We start from the raw sequence: 19,364 nt of genomic DNA on the forward strand, positions 1-19,364 counted from the left end.
GATTTGCCTAATAATAGCTAAATTGTGTAATAATATAAATTGTAATAGTGACTATAATACCGTAGTTTTGTGACTTTTGTCTAAAATTTATGGCTTAGCTGACTACAATATGAATAAGCACTTCGATGAATGTTCCGTGGCCAAGACCACACGGATGACTACAGTATTTGCGTAGTATTCGCGTGGAAATGTGGTTAGATAACTTCGATTTACGATTCGGCACTGGGCGCTATGAAACTTAACGTTGCCCGCAGCAGACATCGTTTTCAGTTGTCGAAAATTCTGTAAACTGAACCATTCCGCTACGGCGCATAAATTTTCATCTCACAAGATTGATCTACCGCTTTCATCAATAGTGTTTCTTCTTTCTAATTATGGCGATCCGGGATGGGTCACAAATACGGCTGCTCACTTCCATCACCGTAATACAGCGTACTGTACAATACTCTGTATTTCGTACTGAGTGGATTATGGTAACGAGCAAAGCTGCTGGGCTACTTTAAAATTTGCCAGACTCTTGACTGCTGATTATTACCAGTTGTTATTAATCCTGTCCGGATCGTTATGGCTGTATGAATGTGGCCGGATGTTTCTAACAATTTGTCATGCGAATCTTCGTGCTGAAAGTGAGTTATTTACCTAAATTTTATTAACTTATTGGCCATTCTGCATGGATCGCAAAATTGGAATAGAAATGATTTTGCCAGGAAAATCTTTATCTATATACTATATGTTACGATTACGGAGCTTTCATATTTCGGTTTGCTATATATTCTATATAAAATGAATTTTAATGCTTTGCTGCCGTACCATCTCAGTCGGCATGACATATTGTTTTAGTCTGTTAATGATTTTTCACAGCAAATAATTTCACGGGTATTAGTGATATTGTGCACTTTATTAAGGTAAGAGAGCATTTGCCTGCGTTAGAGATTTATAACATTACTTCATACATACGTGCACACTCCTACTATTTTTCATACGAGTTAAACTAAAGTTTTGAAGTGCACGGAATTGTTCAAGCTGTTGTGTTAGGTTCATATATATGGTAATTCATTGACGCTTGCTTTATCGAAAATCCAAACTAAAGCATTCGTTTCGTGAGTTAATCTAAAAGAATGGATCTCTACAACTTTATGTAGAATTTTTTGATTATTTACTCTAATTGTAAGTATAATAATTATTAAAGTGAAAGCTTGTAGACGACCAGCTCAGAAAATGAATAGTGTATCACTGTACTGTATTCCCCTTGATCGTGTGTGGTGCGCTGCCGGCCGTGCTGAAAACCTGTTGATAAGCGCATGAAAGCTGGTGAAATCAATACTTAACAATAAGTGTTTGCGCGTCATGATTAATGTAGTTAACATTAAAAATAATTTTGAAAAATACGATACGGGAAACCGAACGGGAAACGTGTAAACGAGAATTTAAAAATTTGTAGCATCATTAAATTACGAGAAAAGATTACCTATGCAGTTTTAAATCTGCAATCCTGTTTCCTTGTTAGCTGTAGGTGGAACTTATGATAGAGTTGTGGTAACAGCTCACCCTAAATTAGGTGGATTACTACAGTATATACGGGTAGTATTTTTGGGTTTAGGCTCAGCTAGTTCTTATATGCAAACAATTTATTATAATAAACATATGATATTATATAAATCAAAAAAATTTGCAGCAGAATATGAATATATATCCAGAAATGTTACAATTAAGGGTGATTTTAAAATTAATTAAAACTTGAAAATGTATTTATACAACATACCGTATAATGCGGGGTGCAGACTGCAGTGCTTAATTTGTATTGCCCTCCCCGACCTGTTGCATGAACCTACATTAAAACAGATTCAGCGGCAATATACAATTAAACAGAAAGAGAATAAGACTTTTGTTTAACAAGAGCCTTACTAGTTATTTATAAACAACTAAACTATAATATGCAAAGTAATGCGCAATGCATACAAGACATTCCACAGACAACCGGTATGTACGGTGTTTTACTGTAAACGTAATTCATGATCGCAAGCAATCTTCAAATCTCTCTGCATCCGATGAAAAATTGAGAAAAAAACTTTACATAGGCGCTTCAAATTATGATATTACCCAAAAAGTGGCTCCACACCTATTTACGCAAATGCTTAAAGCGAAAAATTTCTTCAAAAACTTGTTTACTTGTTTCCCTGAGTCTTAAAAAGCAAACAAGACATTTTAGTACGGTGTTTGGAAGTGTCGAGCTACTCGTAACACGGAAATGCAGCGGTACGGTGCTTGCACACGCTAAATCATAAAACAGTAATTTAACTGTAAGGTTTATAACACAAAATTTACAGTATTTGAGTTTTGAAAGATATTTATTGAATCTACTTTTTTATGTGTTCGAGACGGTTTTGATGACTTTTGTACGACTTAATGCAGAAAAGAAAACTATGTGAATGAGCGTGTCGAATTGCCTGTAATTGAACAACAACAACGTTGAATTTTTTGTCCATTCTACAGTACGTAGGTGCAGTACGGGTTGCACGATGCAATACAAAGCTCACAACATGCAGTTTCAAACTCAAACGTGAAAATTTATACCTGTCGCTATATGTACAGTGCCAATATTTGCAGCCGAATAGTAGTGATTTATATTGATAAATATTAAATAGGCCGTATCGGATGATTCATGGCAAGTAATAATTATGCTACACACCTTCCATGATTGTTAATGTTAAAACCTTACTCGATGTCGCAGCGACTGTTCAGTTGTAACTTGTAACTTGTAAGCCTGCATGCATTCAGTTAATATCCAGTATTGTCCGCTAGATTGTTGTGCATTTTTGAAGCGTAAAGTATGAAAATATTGTATAATCCAGTACTACATTTTAAGGGAATGTATGCGATAAAGCTGGCAGTTTGCGTTTGAGTGAGCGCCTGTGTTGTGTGTAATTTACCTTGAAGAAAAAAATTTAACCACCAATAATTATTGATAGAATTTATAAAAATTGCTTCATGCATCCTTGCATGAGTTTGTGGGTAGTATCTCTTATGTTGCGGGTCCGTCAACGACATGGTTAATTGGTTATATATTTATATAAAACTAACGTGCTGCAAAAAAAAACAAAATGATAATTATGTCGGCAAGGTTTGTGGTATAAAAATTTAATGATTGGTTAAAATTAATTAGAGGCGAATTTTGTAACTGTTAGAATCACAAGCAGGAACATACTTGCCATTATGTACTTATAACAGACAGTTGCAAGAGTATTGTACAAGTACATCGCGCAAATTAGCGCTAGCACGTACCTGTATTACTCGTACTAGAATACTTTTGGTTGGTGACGTACAAAACTAGTGACACAGCTTATTAAAATTTAATAAGCTGCGTCATTAAAGCATTTAATGCTTTAATTAACGGTACATGGCATAACAGAACACAGCTTATTTTATACGATGTCATAATTACAGTTCTTCCATGCGCAAAACAAGCAAACTGTTACAGCACACAGCCTGCAGATGACGATTTATTATTAATAATAAATTTTTGGATTTTGGGACTGCTACTACATTATGATATTTTGGAAAAACTGTCAAAATTAAGGTCGATGTCGGTTTATACCTGAATTTTTTCATTTTTCTCGTAGACACTTTATCACTGGAGTGCAATACCATTTGTATGTGTTGTATGGAAAACTTATTTAGCAAAGCAGCGCCGTTGTATTGTACGTACATTTACAAAATTATGAAGGGATATAAAATAATCTAAAAAGAAGAACTAAGACATTCATAATATTTATTGAACTGTTCTACTAAATGATTTGCAACGATCACGAATTAACACATTAATGTAAATTATTATGTAACAAGTTGATATTATCTATTGAGATTGGTGGTACAAAACAGTCCCAAGTTTTCAATGTAGATACAAATAAATGCAAATGTTACGCAGTGACGCTCAGGATGATTTTTCCAAACAGTGACAATTCAACACCATACCACTACTAACTGGTATTTAAAGCGCCCCAGAATTGTGGATTAGTTGTACGTTATTTGACTGAGATACAAGTACTACCGTCAGGGCCGTCGCGAGGTCCGAGGATAAGGGGGCACGTCAGTTCGAAAATGACTCGAAAATAAGAAAAATCGCAGAAAAGTAACTTTAAAAAGCCACTTTTTTACGCTTTTCTGTTGTAATTTTGGTGCGCCAGTGCCAGGTCTATTTTCTCGCGCCAGCGCTAGCTACGTCAGCTCCCGGCGCACCATTTTCCCGTTTTCTCCCTCCGGGAGAGGGGGGCGCCTTTCGCGACGGTCATGAGTATACCGTCATACTACCGTATAATTATGGACCGTGATAAACAAATTTGGGTTAGATTAAGTTTGAGTTAGATTAAGAATCTTGACAGGGACAAATTAATTAAGTTTATCATAAATAAACACTATACTGTCCAGGTAACTGCAAACTTACAAGTGCATACAAGTCCGCCGGCACAGTTGAGCATCCGGGTCGCCATAAGGAGTTCTTTTAAAGTCTTCTCTAGACAATTTCGTCTAGAGTAACCCTTTTGTGTTTTTCGATTTCTTCTTGGGAATTTTTGTGGATAAATAGTGAGCCCTGCCATTTCTGGTTCGAACCAGATTGGCAGGGACAAGTTGTTCATAGGAACTACAGATACACTCTCCAGTGTACGAACTGCCTTCGGTTCTCGCAGCATCTTTTCGTGACTTTTATTCCTCTCATTATTCCTTACTTACCTTCATACTGCTCGAGTCATACGTCGGAACCCATTCTTGCCTATCTAATGGAGTCGTCAGGACGCTGGAGCCTGTGCTGCGGGAGCGACTGCATGCGCTGTGAGGGGGGACATTCTGGGGCGTCTGAATGTTGTGCTTCGAGTGATCTGGGGGCTTGCCCTTATAACGCTTCGCGTTTGGCCCTTTTAACCAGTGATCTCGTCAGCGCGGCAATCGGTAAACCCCTAAATCCTGCTTTTATGGTAAATGCGCCCGAAGAACGTGGATCTGTGCTGTGGAGCCTTGTTGACTTCTGGAACTCTCACTGCGCGTTGGATCGTTTCATTTCATTGTTCATGTCGTTGGGGTATCGTGGAACGAACGTGGATCTCCCAGGCTCTGGATACGGATGGAGGAAGCGCGGATGTTTGCGGTCGGATTTTTCTGTTGTTACGCCCGAAGCAATCTGGGGCTTGCCCTTACAACGCTCTGCGTTTGGCCCTTAACCAGCGAGCTCGTTGGTGTGGCACCTGTGGATTCTGGCTGCTTGTTTGTAGTTTTTTCTGTCGGTCTCTGTATTTGCTAGGTTCTCGAATGTCGTAAAATCATCTTAATCGTCAGTTGTTTTCGCTTATGTTGGTTTGAACATTTTCATGGTGTCTGATAGTGCATAGTTATACGGTGCGGGTATAGGTTTGTAGTTTGCCTTCAGGAATGTCGACGAGTCGATAAGATGTAGGATCCTATCATAGACATGCTTGCGGATGATTAATCATTACGAATTAATTATTCTTGCGAATTAATCATTACGACCGAAGCACAAAACAAATGCATTAAAAAGAAGCCTGTATATATACTTACGTTATATATTATTATACCGTACTCTCTATGTATACCACTTTTGCATGGTATACAAGTGGTAGTAAGATTAGTTCAGCATTGGTAATTTTATTGGTTTTCTATGTTGACTACCAACTACCAAGACGTTATGATGTGCGCTTGGCTTCGTTTTGCGTGTTTGTTTTTCGATCATGATGAAAGTTATGGCCTTTGTGAATATCATGTATGCAACCGTTAAAGATCTACCGGAAAATAAAAAATATCCGCTTTCTATACAGTATTAGATGGCTCGGCTCAATGGAAAGTTTCAATAATGATGCATATTTTTACTGTCGCTCGGATCGACATGCATTGTAGTCGACGTATGTCAGTTCTGATGTTATATCTATACAAGAAACAGCCTCGGCTTCGCCTCCGCGTTTCTTGGGTTCTATACTCCTTGGCCGGTTTACGGATTGTTAACTTAGAACGGATAAATCTGAAGAGCCCGATAACAAAAATTTTATAAAAAATGGATGTTTTGGTTTCGTGCAGTCGAACGCAATTACTTTGACTTTACAGATCATTTTTTGTTAAATTTTCTTAGCGAAAAACCATCCGAATCTAATCACCCACGAGAGTATCACATTACAAACTGAAAGGACGCTAAAAGGACAGTGGTGCTAGATAGGTCACCCATTAAGAACTTAGCAGGCGCTGCTCTATTTTGCTCAGTAATATTGCAGTTTTGTCATACGTTCACCTAAGGGGCTCTGTGCACTGGATAGCTTTGGTAGCTCGGTCACCCACCTACCTAACGGGATCTATGCAAAGTACAGTACTGGTAACTCGGTCACTAGATCACTTAACGGAGTTTATACGCTGGACAGTAGTGCTAGCTCGCCCATTAGATCACTTAACGGAGTTCGTGCACTGGACAGTAGTGGTAGCTCGGTCACGCGTTCACCTAACGGGCTCTGTGCACTGGACAGTATTGGTAGCTCGGACTGGACAGTATTGGTAGCTCGGTCACCCATCTTCCTAACGGGATCTATGCACTGGACAGTATTGGTAGCTCGGTCATCCATCTACCTAACGGGATCTATGCACTGGACAGTATCGGCAGCTCGGTCACCCATCTACCTAACGAGATCTATGCATTGGACAGTATTGGTAGCTCGGTCACAAGATCACTTAACGGAGTTTGTGCACTGGACAGTAGTGGTATCTCGGTACTCTTTCACCTAACGGGTTCTGGGCACTGGACAGTGGTGGTAGCTCGGTCACGTACTCACCCAGCGAAAGTTTCAAGGTGACCTTTAAGATGGGTTGGATCAATCTGGTCTTGATGCCGGCTTGATACTGGCTCGATATTTTCATAAAAAAAACACATGCCGGCCACTTCTGAACTATCCCGGATCTAATGGCGTTGTCCGTTTTTCCAGAAGTTTTATGGTTATAGAGATCTCAAAACTATGGGGCGCCGCGCGTAGTACTTCGAATGCTGCCTTATATGGGCTCCCTTGTATTACTCTCCCTTATCTGGGCTCCCGGCTAGTTAGCAATACCCGTCAAATTGAATTTATCGGATTTATAGCAGAGCCCTTTTCTACTTCTTTCAACCGGATTTACAAGTGAGCACACCAAAGAATTCCGAAATTTCACATCCGAATTATATTTATATATATTATCTATATAATAATATTTTTCATTAATTTCAACCGGATTTGCCAATGAACAAACTGAAAAATGCCGAAATTTCTTATCACATTATTTTTTCATGGGGTTCTTAGTGCATTTAAGCGGGCGATGTTTAGAAAGACCTTAAATTTAGAAAGATTTTGAATTTTAGAAAGATTTTGAATCTGCCGTTGATGCAACCTGAGCATTTTGAAAGAAACTAAATGCTACAAAAGTACTGGCAAAATAAGTATTTTAAATAAATCAAAATTTTCAGTCAGGCATAACACTGATAACAGCTGCGAAAGTGTGAGTTATAACGTAACCGCCCATGTAGAGGTTTGCTCATATTGCCCGGGAGCCCAGATAAGGGAGAGTAATATAAGGGGAGCCCATATAAGGCAGCATTCGAAGTATAGATCTTGTACTTAATATACTGAAGTTCTGTAACATACACTGTATTTCTACTTCTTTTGGAATGCGATCATATAATAATTATTATTGGCAAATTGCGAGCCCCGACCTCCGTAATCCAGTCTCGGAACATAACCTGCGCAATTTTAAATCCTGCATATAAGCACTGTCGCACTAAATTCTCACCACTACTCGATCGTAGGTTTGCGCGTAATTATATGTTCGTGTATTTGATAAGTCAGCTCGCGAATCGTGACCTTTGCTGTGTGGCCAGCCTTTAACTGATATTAATAGGGCTGATTATCTTTTAGTGACTGACTAATATGAAATGGCCTTTTTTTATTTCAGAAGCTGGCTTCCTCCAGAATATATTTGTATTATTTTTACTGGGCTGGAACATAATATAAATATAATATGCCTACTGTGGAATCTTGCTCATTAAGTACTGTCGCGGCAAACTCTGCCGGCGCAATATCTAAACATCCTAGGAGACCTTCGTGCCCCTTTGACACCACGGTTAACATTTCAAGTCCGACATCATCCAAAAAACGATTCCAACGTCTGCGTGTCAGGAGTTTGAGCCGAAATCGTAATTCAGCAAAGCCAAAAGACGAAAGCAACAGTATTGTTACCCAGCTTGCTAATCCTGCACTGAGGCGGCGTAACAATTCGGCTGGAAATATTTACGCCGTCGACTCTTATTTGACCGCAATGGATCGGTCCGGACTGTCGGGATCCATAACGCGAGCTTCCAGGTCAACGCTTGAACTTGTACAAGATTTGCAGCGTAATACGCTAAAACATTTATCGAAAAGCTGGGATTCTTTGGGACGGGTATGTAAATTAAAGTAGACGATCGACATTAAAATAAATAGTCTAGTTGCGGCGCATTACCGCTCTATAATAGTTACCTAGATCGATCCTAGAGTACTAATAAAATAAATTACTAATAAAGTACAGTATAAACAGCATAAATAAGTAGTACTACTACTTACTACGATCCTGTATAGACTTCTGCAAAGAAAAAGCCTTATAGGACTACAATAAAACGTTTCCTACGATGAACTACGGTTTCCCTCGCATTGAGCGACAATTGTATACGTCGTCGTTACGATACATCCTCTCCCTATGTATATTTGCAACAAAATTTAGTGCTAGTGAGGTAAGCCTTTTGACAGCACACACTAGACGGTAGACGGTATTTTAAAATTTGAAAGGAGTCTATGTAGGTACTAGTATAGAAGTATTGCTATTAGCGTCGCACTGTGAAAATGCCCATTGCTGTAGTCAGTTATTGCTATAGTCAGTTATAGTCAGTCAGCAGACTCACTGGTCAGCACAAAATAATATCGTACAATGTACATAACAACACTGACCTATCCCAGCAGTGTGCCGGTAGGAATGCCGGTGCATTAATTAATTTGACTGATAGGAGCATTATGCCTACGCTTCGAAAAAATGCTCGTTGTAATAAGAAACAACGGATTAATAGAATGGGAGATTTCGATGAGACAATTTTATCTCAAGGTTAATGAATTAAGTTTTGGTCGTCTTTACCTTTACTAACAGAACAGGTAGCAGGGGCCACGGAATATTGTACATAGTCTAGAGTAGGCAGTACGCACACGATGACGCCTGATACGAGTAATATAGTGCAATGGCTACCAGAAATGCTCGATATTAACCGGTACTACTATACCAGCACCAGCCATCCTGCGGCAGCGGTGCGGTTACCACCGTGATTCAGGTTAGGCAGAGTGGCAGACGCAGTGTGGTAACTGTCAACATCCGTTTACGGCTTGTGAGTTGTGAATCTTGTGATAGCCAGCTGCAAAGCTGCAGCAACGCGCGCGATAGCAGACAAGCGTGATCGGAGATTGCATTGGCGTAACAGAGTTCATTTCTGGCCTAGAACCAGCGAGCATATTTTACTGACTGTCCATGGATCTACCTGTTTGAGTTCGAGTGCGAACGAAAAACTGTTTTTGCAGTGTAATACTTAGCTTGTCTGCTCAGTTTGGTGGAAATAATGAGCCAGTAATCTCAAACGCGTCATATCGTAAGGAATTTCATGCACAGGAAGATCTGGCTTTCTCTTTAGATGGCGGAGGGACGGAACTGCCAGATTATTCTTCTCGATGGAAGAAAGATTGAAATCTTTGTTCAGGTAAGACGTTATGCCGTCGCTGGCAATTAGGCTAATGGGGGCCAAAACTTTAAAACTTTGTAACATTAATGATTATTATGCAGTATTGAGGAGTCGTCAGTATTACACAATAATCATAATGCTTAATTTTTACTGCTGCATTCATCGAACCTAAAATTTCGCGCGACGTATTGATAATAATTAGATATTGATAATCGGTTTCATTTTTGTCTGCCGTCAACCATTACGTAAATAAATTTAAGCCATTTAAATTTTGAGCTGATTTAATTTTTGTGGTTGGACAAAATGCTAGTTTCAATCTCATCACTTTCTGATATTGCTAGCTTAATCCACGGTATTAGAGATTTGCCACTGGTGCCGCTGCTTGAAACTTTACTTTTAACGTATTAAGAAATCTTCTCCAGCACTTGAAGCTTTGATGCATCTTTTTTAAATTTTATTAGAAATTTTTTGCTATTTCCTCGGAGCATTGTTTCTGGAATTGCTTATTCTGCGGCGTGCCGTCATGTTTCGGTTTGGTCGGTTCTAGACCTAGAATGATCCGTTACTTATTTGTAAAAAACTGAAATGCGAGGAAATATATTTATAAACGTAGGTAAATTAGCGGTATCGTGGTTAATGGCTTTTTATCGTTGTTCGCCATTCTGTGCATATGTTTTCGGATGTGTATGAACTTCTTTGATTTTGTAAATATTTTGAGTTTTAAGCCAGTTTGGAAGCTAATTAGTTGCCCGGTAATTGTAAAAACAATTCTTTTCCAATTTTGATCAGTGGGCTGCCCCAGTACCTGCTCGTTAAACTTATTAGAGTTCGTAAAATGCTAATTAGCAGTAAATAGAGTAAACCTTCTGTAAACACTTTCAATGGAAGACTGCCAGAAGAATAATGGCACCCTTGGCTTTAATATTTACCTAGCCGGAATGGGATATTTTCATCTTGGTGATCTCTGTTTTGAATGTCAGTATTATTAATTTAGCCGAAGCTGGCTGCCGGCGATCTACTGGATATTGTGAGCTCGCATTATAATCTGAAGGAAAAGGAGTATTTCGGACTGTGTTATCCGGACGAAACGTAATAATTGACTTTGGCTGTAAAATGTTTTCTCTGATAAGGATTCATTGTGGACTCCTTGCAGCAATCATTATCATTGGCTACATCTTGAGCGGAAAGTGCTGGAACATGAATTTTTCGCTGCGGCACCAAAGAAAAACAAATCCATTGTGTTATACTTTATGGTTAAGTAAGTCCTTGAAATGGAAGCCATACGTATGTGCGTAGGTTTTTTATTGTTTGCTTAAGCGTTGTGGAAAAAAGGCTGTTTGTTTTTCCTTCCATCCGTACTCTGTCCAGTTTTGTGTATGCAGCAGCACTGTGTGAATCATTAACGTTTCAGGTTTTTTGTGGAATCCATTACACATCTGCGCGATGCGGTTACCGTGGAACTGTTTTACTTGCAAGCAAAGGCCCTTGTTTTGAAAGGTGTTATCCAAACAGAGCAAGAAACGGCTTTTGAACTGGCATCCTACGCTCTGCAAGCGAGTTACGGTGACTTTATTGAGTAAGTTAGTAATGACAGCCTTTAAAAGCGCTCATATTGTGTGCTATGAAGTAGGATAAACATTTTTCGCGACCGTCATGGAGCACTCTTGAACAGTTACTCCTCTTTTCCACTTTTTTGGGTCAAACTGTTTATACGGAAAATAAATCCGGGGATCACGACCCATGTTTACAAAAGCTTCAAGCGGCAACCCAAATCGTACGATATTGAATTCCTTTAACACTTGTCTCGAATGTGTTATCCGTGGGCTGACGTGCGTGTAGATCGACCTACAATTGATGATTATTTTGCTCGTAATGCCTGCTTAAAAGATTTAATTCTGTTTAACCACTCGGTATTTCTTGTGGTACACATAAAACAGATGGGGTTACGTATAGTTTGTATACCTAATTGAATTTCGTTCGGCATGGAAATTGTTAACTGTTAAATTAAATGCTTGGACGGATGACATCTTTTTATAGTCTTAAAGCACAAGCTTGATTATTGGCTTTAATGGGAATTAAAACTTACTACATCTTTGTTTGTCCGTTTTTGCTCATCCATTTCTACTTGAACGTACGATGGCCTACATTTCCGTATAATTCATTTGCCGCTTTAGCCTACCTATTGCAGCATTTGTAACAGCTGAGCATATGATTTCACAAAAGTTTACGATAATTTGATAGCGTAGCCGAAGTACTTTGTGAATTTGCGTAATGGCAGATGATTATAAATGTGTGACTGAGTTATGAGTTAGAGCCAGTTGCTGGCGTAGACGAAACATAATCCTCTTGATCTTCATTGCAGCGTGGAAAGCACAATTGACCAGCTTAGGAAACACCAGTTTCTGCCGTCGAAAATCATCAAGGAATCTGCGTCGGCGACTTTCTGGTATGGCACAGCTGCGGTGTTTTAGGATGGCGCTGCGGAATACCATATATTAAATCCAAGTCGTTGCAGTGATGAGCGAATATTAGAGTTCTACCGGAAGTGGAAAGGACTGCCAAGAGGAAATGCGATAGTGAAGTCAGTGAATCGTAATTGGATCAACAAAACGAATATTAAGTAACGTCCTCGTTTTTTTAGCTATTTGACGATAATTGAGACATTGCCTACGTATGGGATCCATTATTATGATGTTATCGACAAAAATGGCGAGAATTTCATTCTCGGAATTAGTTATAAAGGAATCAGCCAATACCAACTTGATGATAAGAAGACAGCGGAAAAGGTAATCGAGTGAAAGTTTGGTTACAGTATTACTAGCTTTAAATCCTGAGCGGAGTCCATCTGTCTTTTATTGTCACCCCATCACTAACAACTCAAACAGAGTATTTCTGGTCGACCGCACCCTTTAATTGGCTTTGATGAAGATAAATTATAAATTTGGAGTTTTATTTTACCTTTCTTTCGTTTGCCGATCTGATTCTGTGTCTCTTCATAAGGCGCTTGCCGTATACGGAGCATTATAACTGAGTACCGAGGCAACAGATCACACCCACTCATTGTCAACTAAAGCGGACCTTTTTCAGGTTTTTCTGTGGAAAGATCTGGGAAATCTTTTTTTTCGTGATAAAAAGTTCAGTGCTGAAGTCCTTGAAGCGAGACGGTAAGGTTGCTTCGTGAATAATGTGTGATTATTTGTGTGTTTTGATCGTGTTGCGTCGCATCTGTTTTGTGGTGTGTATTGTTGCAGCGTTGTGCATGCACTGAGCAGCATAAATTTGTATGAAGATGCCGTTGAAGAACCCGTGGATCAGTGCGATGACCTCTCTAATGCTATTTCCGATCCCACTACCCAGTAAGTTAGTATTGCTTAGACCCCCTTCCGCTATGCACCGGCTTATTCAAGCATGCAAACAGTAGTTAAATATTATGTGTTGGAAAATCATAATGTGCTGCTATCGCATTTGTGGGTATGTTGCTGCGAAATGTTGTCGAAAAATTTCTGGTATGGTGAAATTATCGGTGTTTGTTTTGTGCGTAGTTGTGAAATGGAAGTGTGGACATATCTCGGCAACAGCATGGCACGACACGAACAATGCGCTAATTCTTGACTTTTCAGAGTTTCCGTGAGTAGGCGGACTTTCGCACCAGGACAGCTTACAGTGCATGTGTGGTTTGCGGCAACACCTTCTTTGGCCAAAGCAATTTGGACCATGGCCATCAGTCAACATCAGTTCTATTTGGAAAAGAAGGTATGCGGTATAACCATATAGGTATTGCTGTACTGTATTGGTGTTAACATTTATTCGCTTTCGCATTGTTGTGCTTAGGCAAGCAATCGAAAACACATACGCCTTTAGGTACGGTACTTGTGTACCAAGTACAAGTTAAGGAAATTTTTGGAATGGCGCAAATACGGCATCTTCCGATTTGATGTGCTTCTGGTCGTACGTAACTGTGCAAACTAAAGTGACGATGCATCAGATAGAGACAGATAATGATCGGAATATTATTTACCTAATTGTAAGTTCAGACTGACTAACCGGTTACAGCTTAGATTGTGTTTATTGAATATGCTGTTAACACGTTCTTCGTCGTAAGGATCTGGAATACTGGTATAGAATTCTACGAGTACTATTGTTTTCCTAAATGTTTTGTAATAGCAGTGCAGGATACGTGGAGTGAACATTTGAATTTTGAATACTGATAAAATAAAATGTTTAAAATTGTCAAAATAAATGCAGGTTTTGTTGCTCAGAATATGCTCTGGAGTTGAATGAAATGCGCTACGTACCTAATCGTGTGTTGTCATTAGGTTGCTTGGAGCAAAGATTTTCAGGGTTTCCGCATGTAGTCCTCCGGCTGTTATTGAAATCAAACGAGTCTCAAGTTCATTTCTTAAATAATTATTTCTATTTCAAATTTTGTTCAGATTACTGAAAACTTCTCGAAAGTTGAAACGAGCAGTTTCGTAATTAGTGACACGGTTCTTGAATATGCGTGAGCGCTATGACTGACTGAGTATCGTAATCATGATTGTTGACATGCCGATCAGGGTATGTGCTGAAAAAATTGTTTTATCATACGGAGTACCTGTGAAATGTGCGTCGTGTATTGTTGCTCGTCCGTTGTACGCATAAAATGTCATGCATCGCACCGAAATAAGGTAGCCATAAAACATGATAGCATAGGATTTTTCATGTAATGTTGTCAGTGTGCTAGAAGAAAAGCAGCTTCTCTATTTTCATGTGTCTGTCATGCGCATTTCTGCAGAGTTGTAAAAGAAATTTATTCGTAGAAAAACCAGAATGCGGTCGATCAGCGAAGCCCGGCGGAGATCGCAGCGGAGCTGACAAATGTGACAAGTTTGTACAGTGTCTCGGACACGTTCAGACCGCGATCAGGAAGCGTGTGCAGCTCTTACAGCTACCGTATTGTTCGTGATGGAAGTAAGACATTGTTCTGGGTGCAGAACATTGCAACGCAAGAGCTACATATGTTGACATGCTGTCTGTCTGTAACGTCTTTTCTACAGGTTTGACATCCGGTTTCGCTTCCGATGACAGCATTTCACAGATGAGCGACATTGAGAAGAAGGAAATGTTTGTAACAGCGAAGAGCAAACGTGACGCTTTATGCGAAGTGTTGGCTGCGAAATTATTGAAACTGAAGGAAATATGTATCGAGGAAGCGGTGAGTCCCTATTTGCCAATGAAAGCCTGTATTGACTCAAGTGTCAAAGTTGAGTAAGCCTACACAAGTATTTTATTAACAGCAAGATGCTTTGCAGCAAATAACCGGCGAACTACCGCCGGAAACACCACTAAACCCCGGTGAGCCCGTTCCCCAAGTTCGAAGACGCATCGGCACAGCGTTCGAATTGACATCCAATCGGATGGAATCGGAGGCGTTGACGGGTGAAGAAAAGGATCTAGCTGATCTCGAACTCCGCTATGAACTGCAAATAAATATTACCAAGGCCGCTGAGAAATTACTGAATGATGCTGGCGCCAAAACAATAAGAAGACAGCGGAAGCAGGCATATCGAAGGGAACATTTAAAGGTTAATAGGAGTTTGAAACATTGCCCTTTCATAATTCTTATGGTTTTCGGTTTTCAGTTGAAAGAGTTAGAGAAAGCTCTCAGAGACATGCGCGTGACTATGGACCGTGATCAGTTGCCGTTTGATGTGCGCGATATTCAAATGTCCCACTCAAGCTCATTATCAAGTGGTTTGGGCGACTCGTCTTCGCTGCAGTCCTTCACCCGTCCACCGCATTCACCGGCGCTATCACTCCGCTCATCGACCAGTCGCAGCTCGATATCCATTCCAGAGGCCTCAAGCACGCCGCCTTCGCGTTCTCACAGCAATAGCAACTTCCGCCCGGGAACTGGATATGTTCCCAGTGCTGTGTACCAGACGAGCACCGGGTACCGGCACCAGCAGTATCCGACAATGTCTCCCATTGCTTATGCCCACACTAAACCGGAGATGGTCCACACTAGCTCCCTACCCAATGCTCTTACACTTGAAAAGAAGGCTGCTGCGGCACCGATTGTTCGGGCAGAACCAAAGATCATCAATCACCAGATACTGGTTGAAGGACCAGTGCGAATAGCAACTTCCGCCACGCTGACTGCGTCCCCAGCGGCGCGTGCAACGAGTTGGGATCGTAATCGAGTCAGGCATGTGGAATCTACTGTCAGATCACCAACGCTTGAGCCAGATTTGAGGTATTCCACTTTGGATCAGCGAAGGCGCCACCGAGCACGAGAATGGCAGGAAACCACCATTGATTATCATAGCCGCCATCCTACAACACCAGCGGCGCGCTTGCCTGCTAATGGCCCTGGAAGCCCACCGCCAGTTGGCTATACAGCAGAAATAACTAAACCGTATGAGCTGACCGATTATTACAAGTACAGCAACCGAATGCGACAGTTAATACGGACAACCCCGGACGGTTATGATGGAAAGGATTGCCGTTCAGATATTGCCAGATCGCCTAACGGCACGGTTTTACTTGCTCAAAACGGCCCCATTTCCGCATCACCGATAGGAAATGGGTACCGTATAAGTACGGCATCCCCTAGCGGCGGGTCGTCGTCTTCGGCCCGGTCAGATCGAACCATGTCGCCAAAACTACAGACTGCCACTGCGCAGCTGTATGTCCAGTCCCGTCCATTACAGTGCTTACCGGCGCTTCCACGAGCAGCACGCAACGAAGCCCAAATCGCGTGGAATGATGAAGGCGTACCAAAGACCCCAACGATTGTGTAGTGTTTTGTGTTCGACACGGATCGTTGTGTATATGTATGCTGCTTGTTATCTTCCGCACCTGTGATGCAACATTTTTGAGTGCCTTTTTTATACGAAGTTGTGGGGAATTTAATTTTATTGTTTTGTGGTTTTTGTAGTAAATCCGTTGTTGTTTTGCTGCAATTTTATGCTACTTTAATTGATCTCTTCGTCGTCTTCGTCCAGAATCGGAACTTGTTGATAACGTTCTGAATGGTGCAGCTTCCGAGTGAAATGCCACAGAAGGGTGACTGCCACGGCAGAATTAATTAGACTGACCAGACAAGCCATGGCTGGGATTTGTGAATGATCTGCTACGTTTATATCTTCTGAAATTAGAAAAACAAAGAAATAACTTTTGGGTCGATTAGCTTATCAGCTTTTGATGTTGTAAATACTTTGCATGTATGTGTAACTGCATGCCATTTACTCACCAATAAGCCACATAATCCGTTTGATTCCGGCCACCGTATTCGTGATGTTCTGCTTCAAGTTTTGGTAGCGTAACAGTTGCAAAAGTGCTGTAGAATTGAATTGTCCCGTTATGAGGAACTCCAGGTCCACCACAACTACCACTGGAAAGAAACGAAATATTCCCATTTATAATTATTACCTATATGCATCAAGAGCCTTTCAGACCGACCGCCTTTTATAGTTTTATCACTTTTATTTATCTTATGCAGATATGCATAAGACGCGGAATTTGAAACTCGTGCTTACATGGCACAATAACCGGCGGTTGAGAAGATATTTCAAACAGGGTATAATTCAAACCGGCAAGATAGCCACTGTCCAGATTTTGAACGCAGTCACCAAACTGCTTTTCCAGGTTTCTAGCAATTGCAGATTTTGTAAAATTGGCAAACAGATCAGCGCTCTGGCCGTGGACATACGGCCATTTTGCTGCGGCCTGGATTACATTATTTAAAAAGGAAGTGTAATTGTAACCAGATTCGATTCCTTGTTTCTCGGCCACTTTCCGCAGTGCTAGCCCAACCACACCGGCATACACGTCAGGCTGCGATCCGTTCAGCTTGTTCGCCGCCAGCGAAGTTATCAGTGCTGCCACACCGATTCGGGAGATGTTGTAGTACGTTGAATTCGCTGCCATTAACGTTACGTTGGGATGACCAGCCAGATAATCAACCATTGCCAGGTGCGTTTTGTTTAGAATGGAGCTGTTAAATTTCCGGAGAAGCCTATCAGCAATTATTGCCAGTTTTCCTTGTCGCCAGTCAGTGACTATTGTGTCCACTGTCTTCGTCGACAGAGCCAGATAATCCGTACTATCTGGACTGTCCCACGTTTCCGTTACACCTACAAGAGTTTCGACAGAGAAATTTTTGTAGATTTCCGTATCAGCTACGATCGCTTGCTGCCAGAGTTTGTGCACTGGGGTGACATTCAGTGGAGCCAGAGTCAGTGCCAGTGATAATGTGGTGTTCAGTGTTTTCGAATAGTCCACCTTGGCGAACCGCTTCTGCCATTCGGAGATAACCACATCAGCCGTGTAATTTTTCACAAAAGCCGTGTAGTTTAAGTTCACATAAAACTGCAGCTTTAGCTTGGGAATTGTAATTGGTGGGGAAGAAGTCGTCGTGCTTGTTGAACCACCATCTGGAAAGTTGATTTTAGCATTGAATATTGATCAATCTAAGTACAAGCTGACTGCGGAAGTTGTTTCTTATCCTGACCGAGGATGTGTGCTTTACTTTTGGGTATTGCTAGCCGTGCTTGTGCAGAAGCCAATATCAAAAATATTCTATACTGTTTATCAATATTTTATTACCTACGTAAATAGCATCTCAGGCAGTAATCAGTACGAATGTGTAATTAATAATATCTTTTCAAAAACTAAAACCAAAGGTCAGCGCAAGCGCACTGCATATTATAAGACACAACCTGAACCCGACACTTAACTATGCATGATATTATGGATTACCGTGGTTCCGTTATTCTGATTCTACCTGACATAAAGCTAAAATTCATTTTTTAAAAAATGAATTTCAGCCGACGAGGATGTTAAGCTTCCAACATTGTGCCATTTCATATAAGTAAAGTAAGCGTGTGTGCTTATATTGCAACAATTCTCTGATACGAGTTACGTATTCAGCTAAGATTTACAGGGTTAGCATTTTTATGATCATATGTTTCTTTCACAGTTAAAATCAGCATTCCGACAATCTGGAATCGTATGACGTGCAAGGCCATAGTTACCTACAATTTTAAGGAAGCAAAATAACAACAATATCCAGAATATAGGCAGACCGCGAAAGGCCGAACGATTCTCGAAATATCCGAAGTTTACCATGTTGCGGCAATATCCCCTTTTGGGTTTGATCCCCGCTAAACTAAGTATCATACTCACTGACAGGTCTGCTATGACTGGAAACTTCATACTTAAAATATCTGAGATCTTTTTTAAAAACGTTTCTAAGACTAACTGATTTTTCGGTTTCCATGCAACCAAGAAGACTATTATGGAATGAAATATACTCTACACTTGACGAATATTTTATGGAATTTGCACTAAATTGTTTTTAAACTGCAGTTGCCGAAATTGCGATGCAAGATGGCATTTGTTCCGTTACTTGAATACGAGTACGACAACACGGCTCGTAATTACTACAAAGCACGAGTTTAATTTTGATATTTGTTCCGCAAGGCGGCACGGGTAGTACTAAATACATTTTATTTAAATGTGTAAGCTGTTGTCAGCGGTGAAGACAAGAGATTATTTATTATCGTACCGGCCCGGCCCTTGCGCAGACACTTCAGAACAACGAGAACAGAGA

At 40.5% G+C, this 19,364-nt stretch overlaps 2 protein-coding genes across 10 annotated transcripts; one reads left to right on the forward strand and one right to left on the reverse strand.

Annotated features, from left to right (window-relative positions):
* The first annotated feature begins 198 nt into the window (after positions 1-198).
* LOC129588220 (FERM domain-containing protein 4A-like) lies at positions 199-16,931 on the forward strand. Of its 6 annotated transcripts, XM_055482374.1 has the most exons (16): positions 199-626; positions 7,969-8,454; positions 9,722-9,787; positions 10,764-10,858; positions 10,923-11,027; positions 11,181-11,345; positions 12,132-12,215; positions 12,285-12,350; positions 12,411-12,555; positions 12,857-12,933; positions 13,021-13,125; positions 13,390-13,522; positions 14,569-14,719; positions 14,806-14,963; positions 15,061-15,333; positions 15,391-16,931. In XM_055482374.1, the coding sequence occupies exons 2-16, from the start codon at positions 8,035-8,037 to the stop codon at positions 16,549-16,551; spliced, it is 3,204 nt and encodes a 1,067-aa protein (XP_055338349.1). In that variant the 5' UTR covers positions 199-626; positions 7,969-8,034; the 3' UTR covers positions 16,552-16,931. The 6 variants fall into 6 exon arrangements, with proteins under 6 accessions (XP_055338349.1, XP_055338350.1, XP_055338351.1 ...); XM_055482375.1 differs by lacking the exon at positions 13,021-13,125; XM_055482376.1 differs by lacking the exon at positions 7,969-8,454.
* LOC129588221 (uncharacterized) lies at positions 16,636-18,969 on the reverse strand. 4 transcript variants are annotated; one of them, XM_055482382.1, is made up of 4 exons: positions 18,791-18,969; positions 17,290-18,186; positions 17,004-17,144; positions 16,636-16,898 (listed from the first exon to the last, which is right to left on the reverse strand). In XM_055482382.1, the coding sequence occupies exons 2-4, from the start codon at positions 17,717-17,719 to the stop codon at positions 16,726-16,728; spliced, it is 744 nt and encodes a 247-aa protein (XP_055338357.1). In that variant the 5' UTR covers positions 17,720-18,186; positions 18,791-18,969; the 3' UTR covers positions 16,636-16,725. The 4 variants fall into 4 exon arrangements, with proteins under 4 accessions (XP_055338357.1, XP_055338356.1, XP_055338359.1 ...); XM_055482381.1 differs by having other exon boundaries at positions 18,787-18,969; XM_055482384.1 differs by lacking the exon at positions 18,791-18,969 and adding an exon at positions 18,363-18,459.
* Positions 18,970-19,364: the final 395 nt, after the last annotated feature.

This window comes from Paramacrobiotus metropolitanus, unplaced genomic scaffold (genome assembly GCF_019649055.1).
Source record: "Paramacrobiotus metropolitanus isolate TYO unplaced genomic scaffold, Prichtersi_v1.0 Parri_scaffold0000028, whole genome shotgun sequence".
In the NCBI taxonomy this organism is placed as follows: domain Eukaryota; kingdom Metazoa; phylum Tardigrada; class Eutardigrada; order Parachela; family Macrobiotidae; genus Paramacrobiotus; species Paramacrobiotus metropolitanus.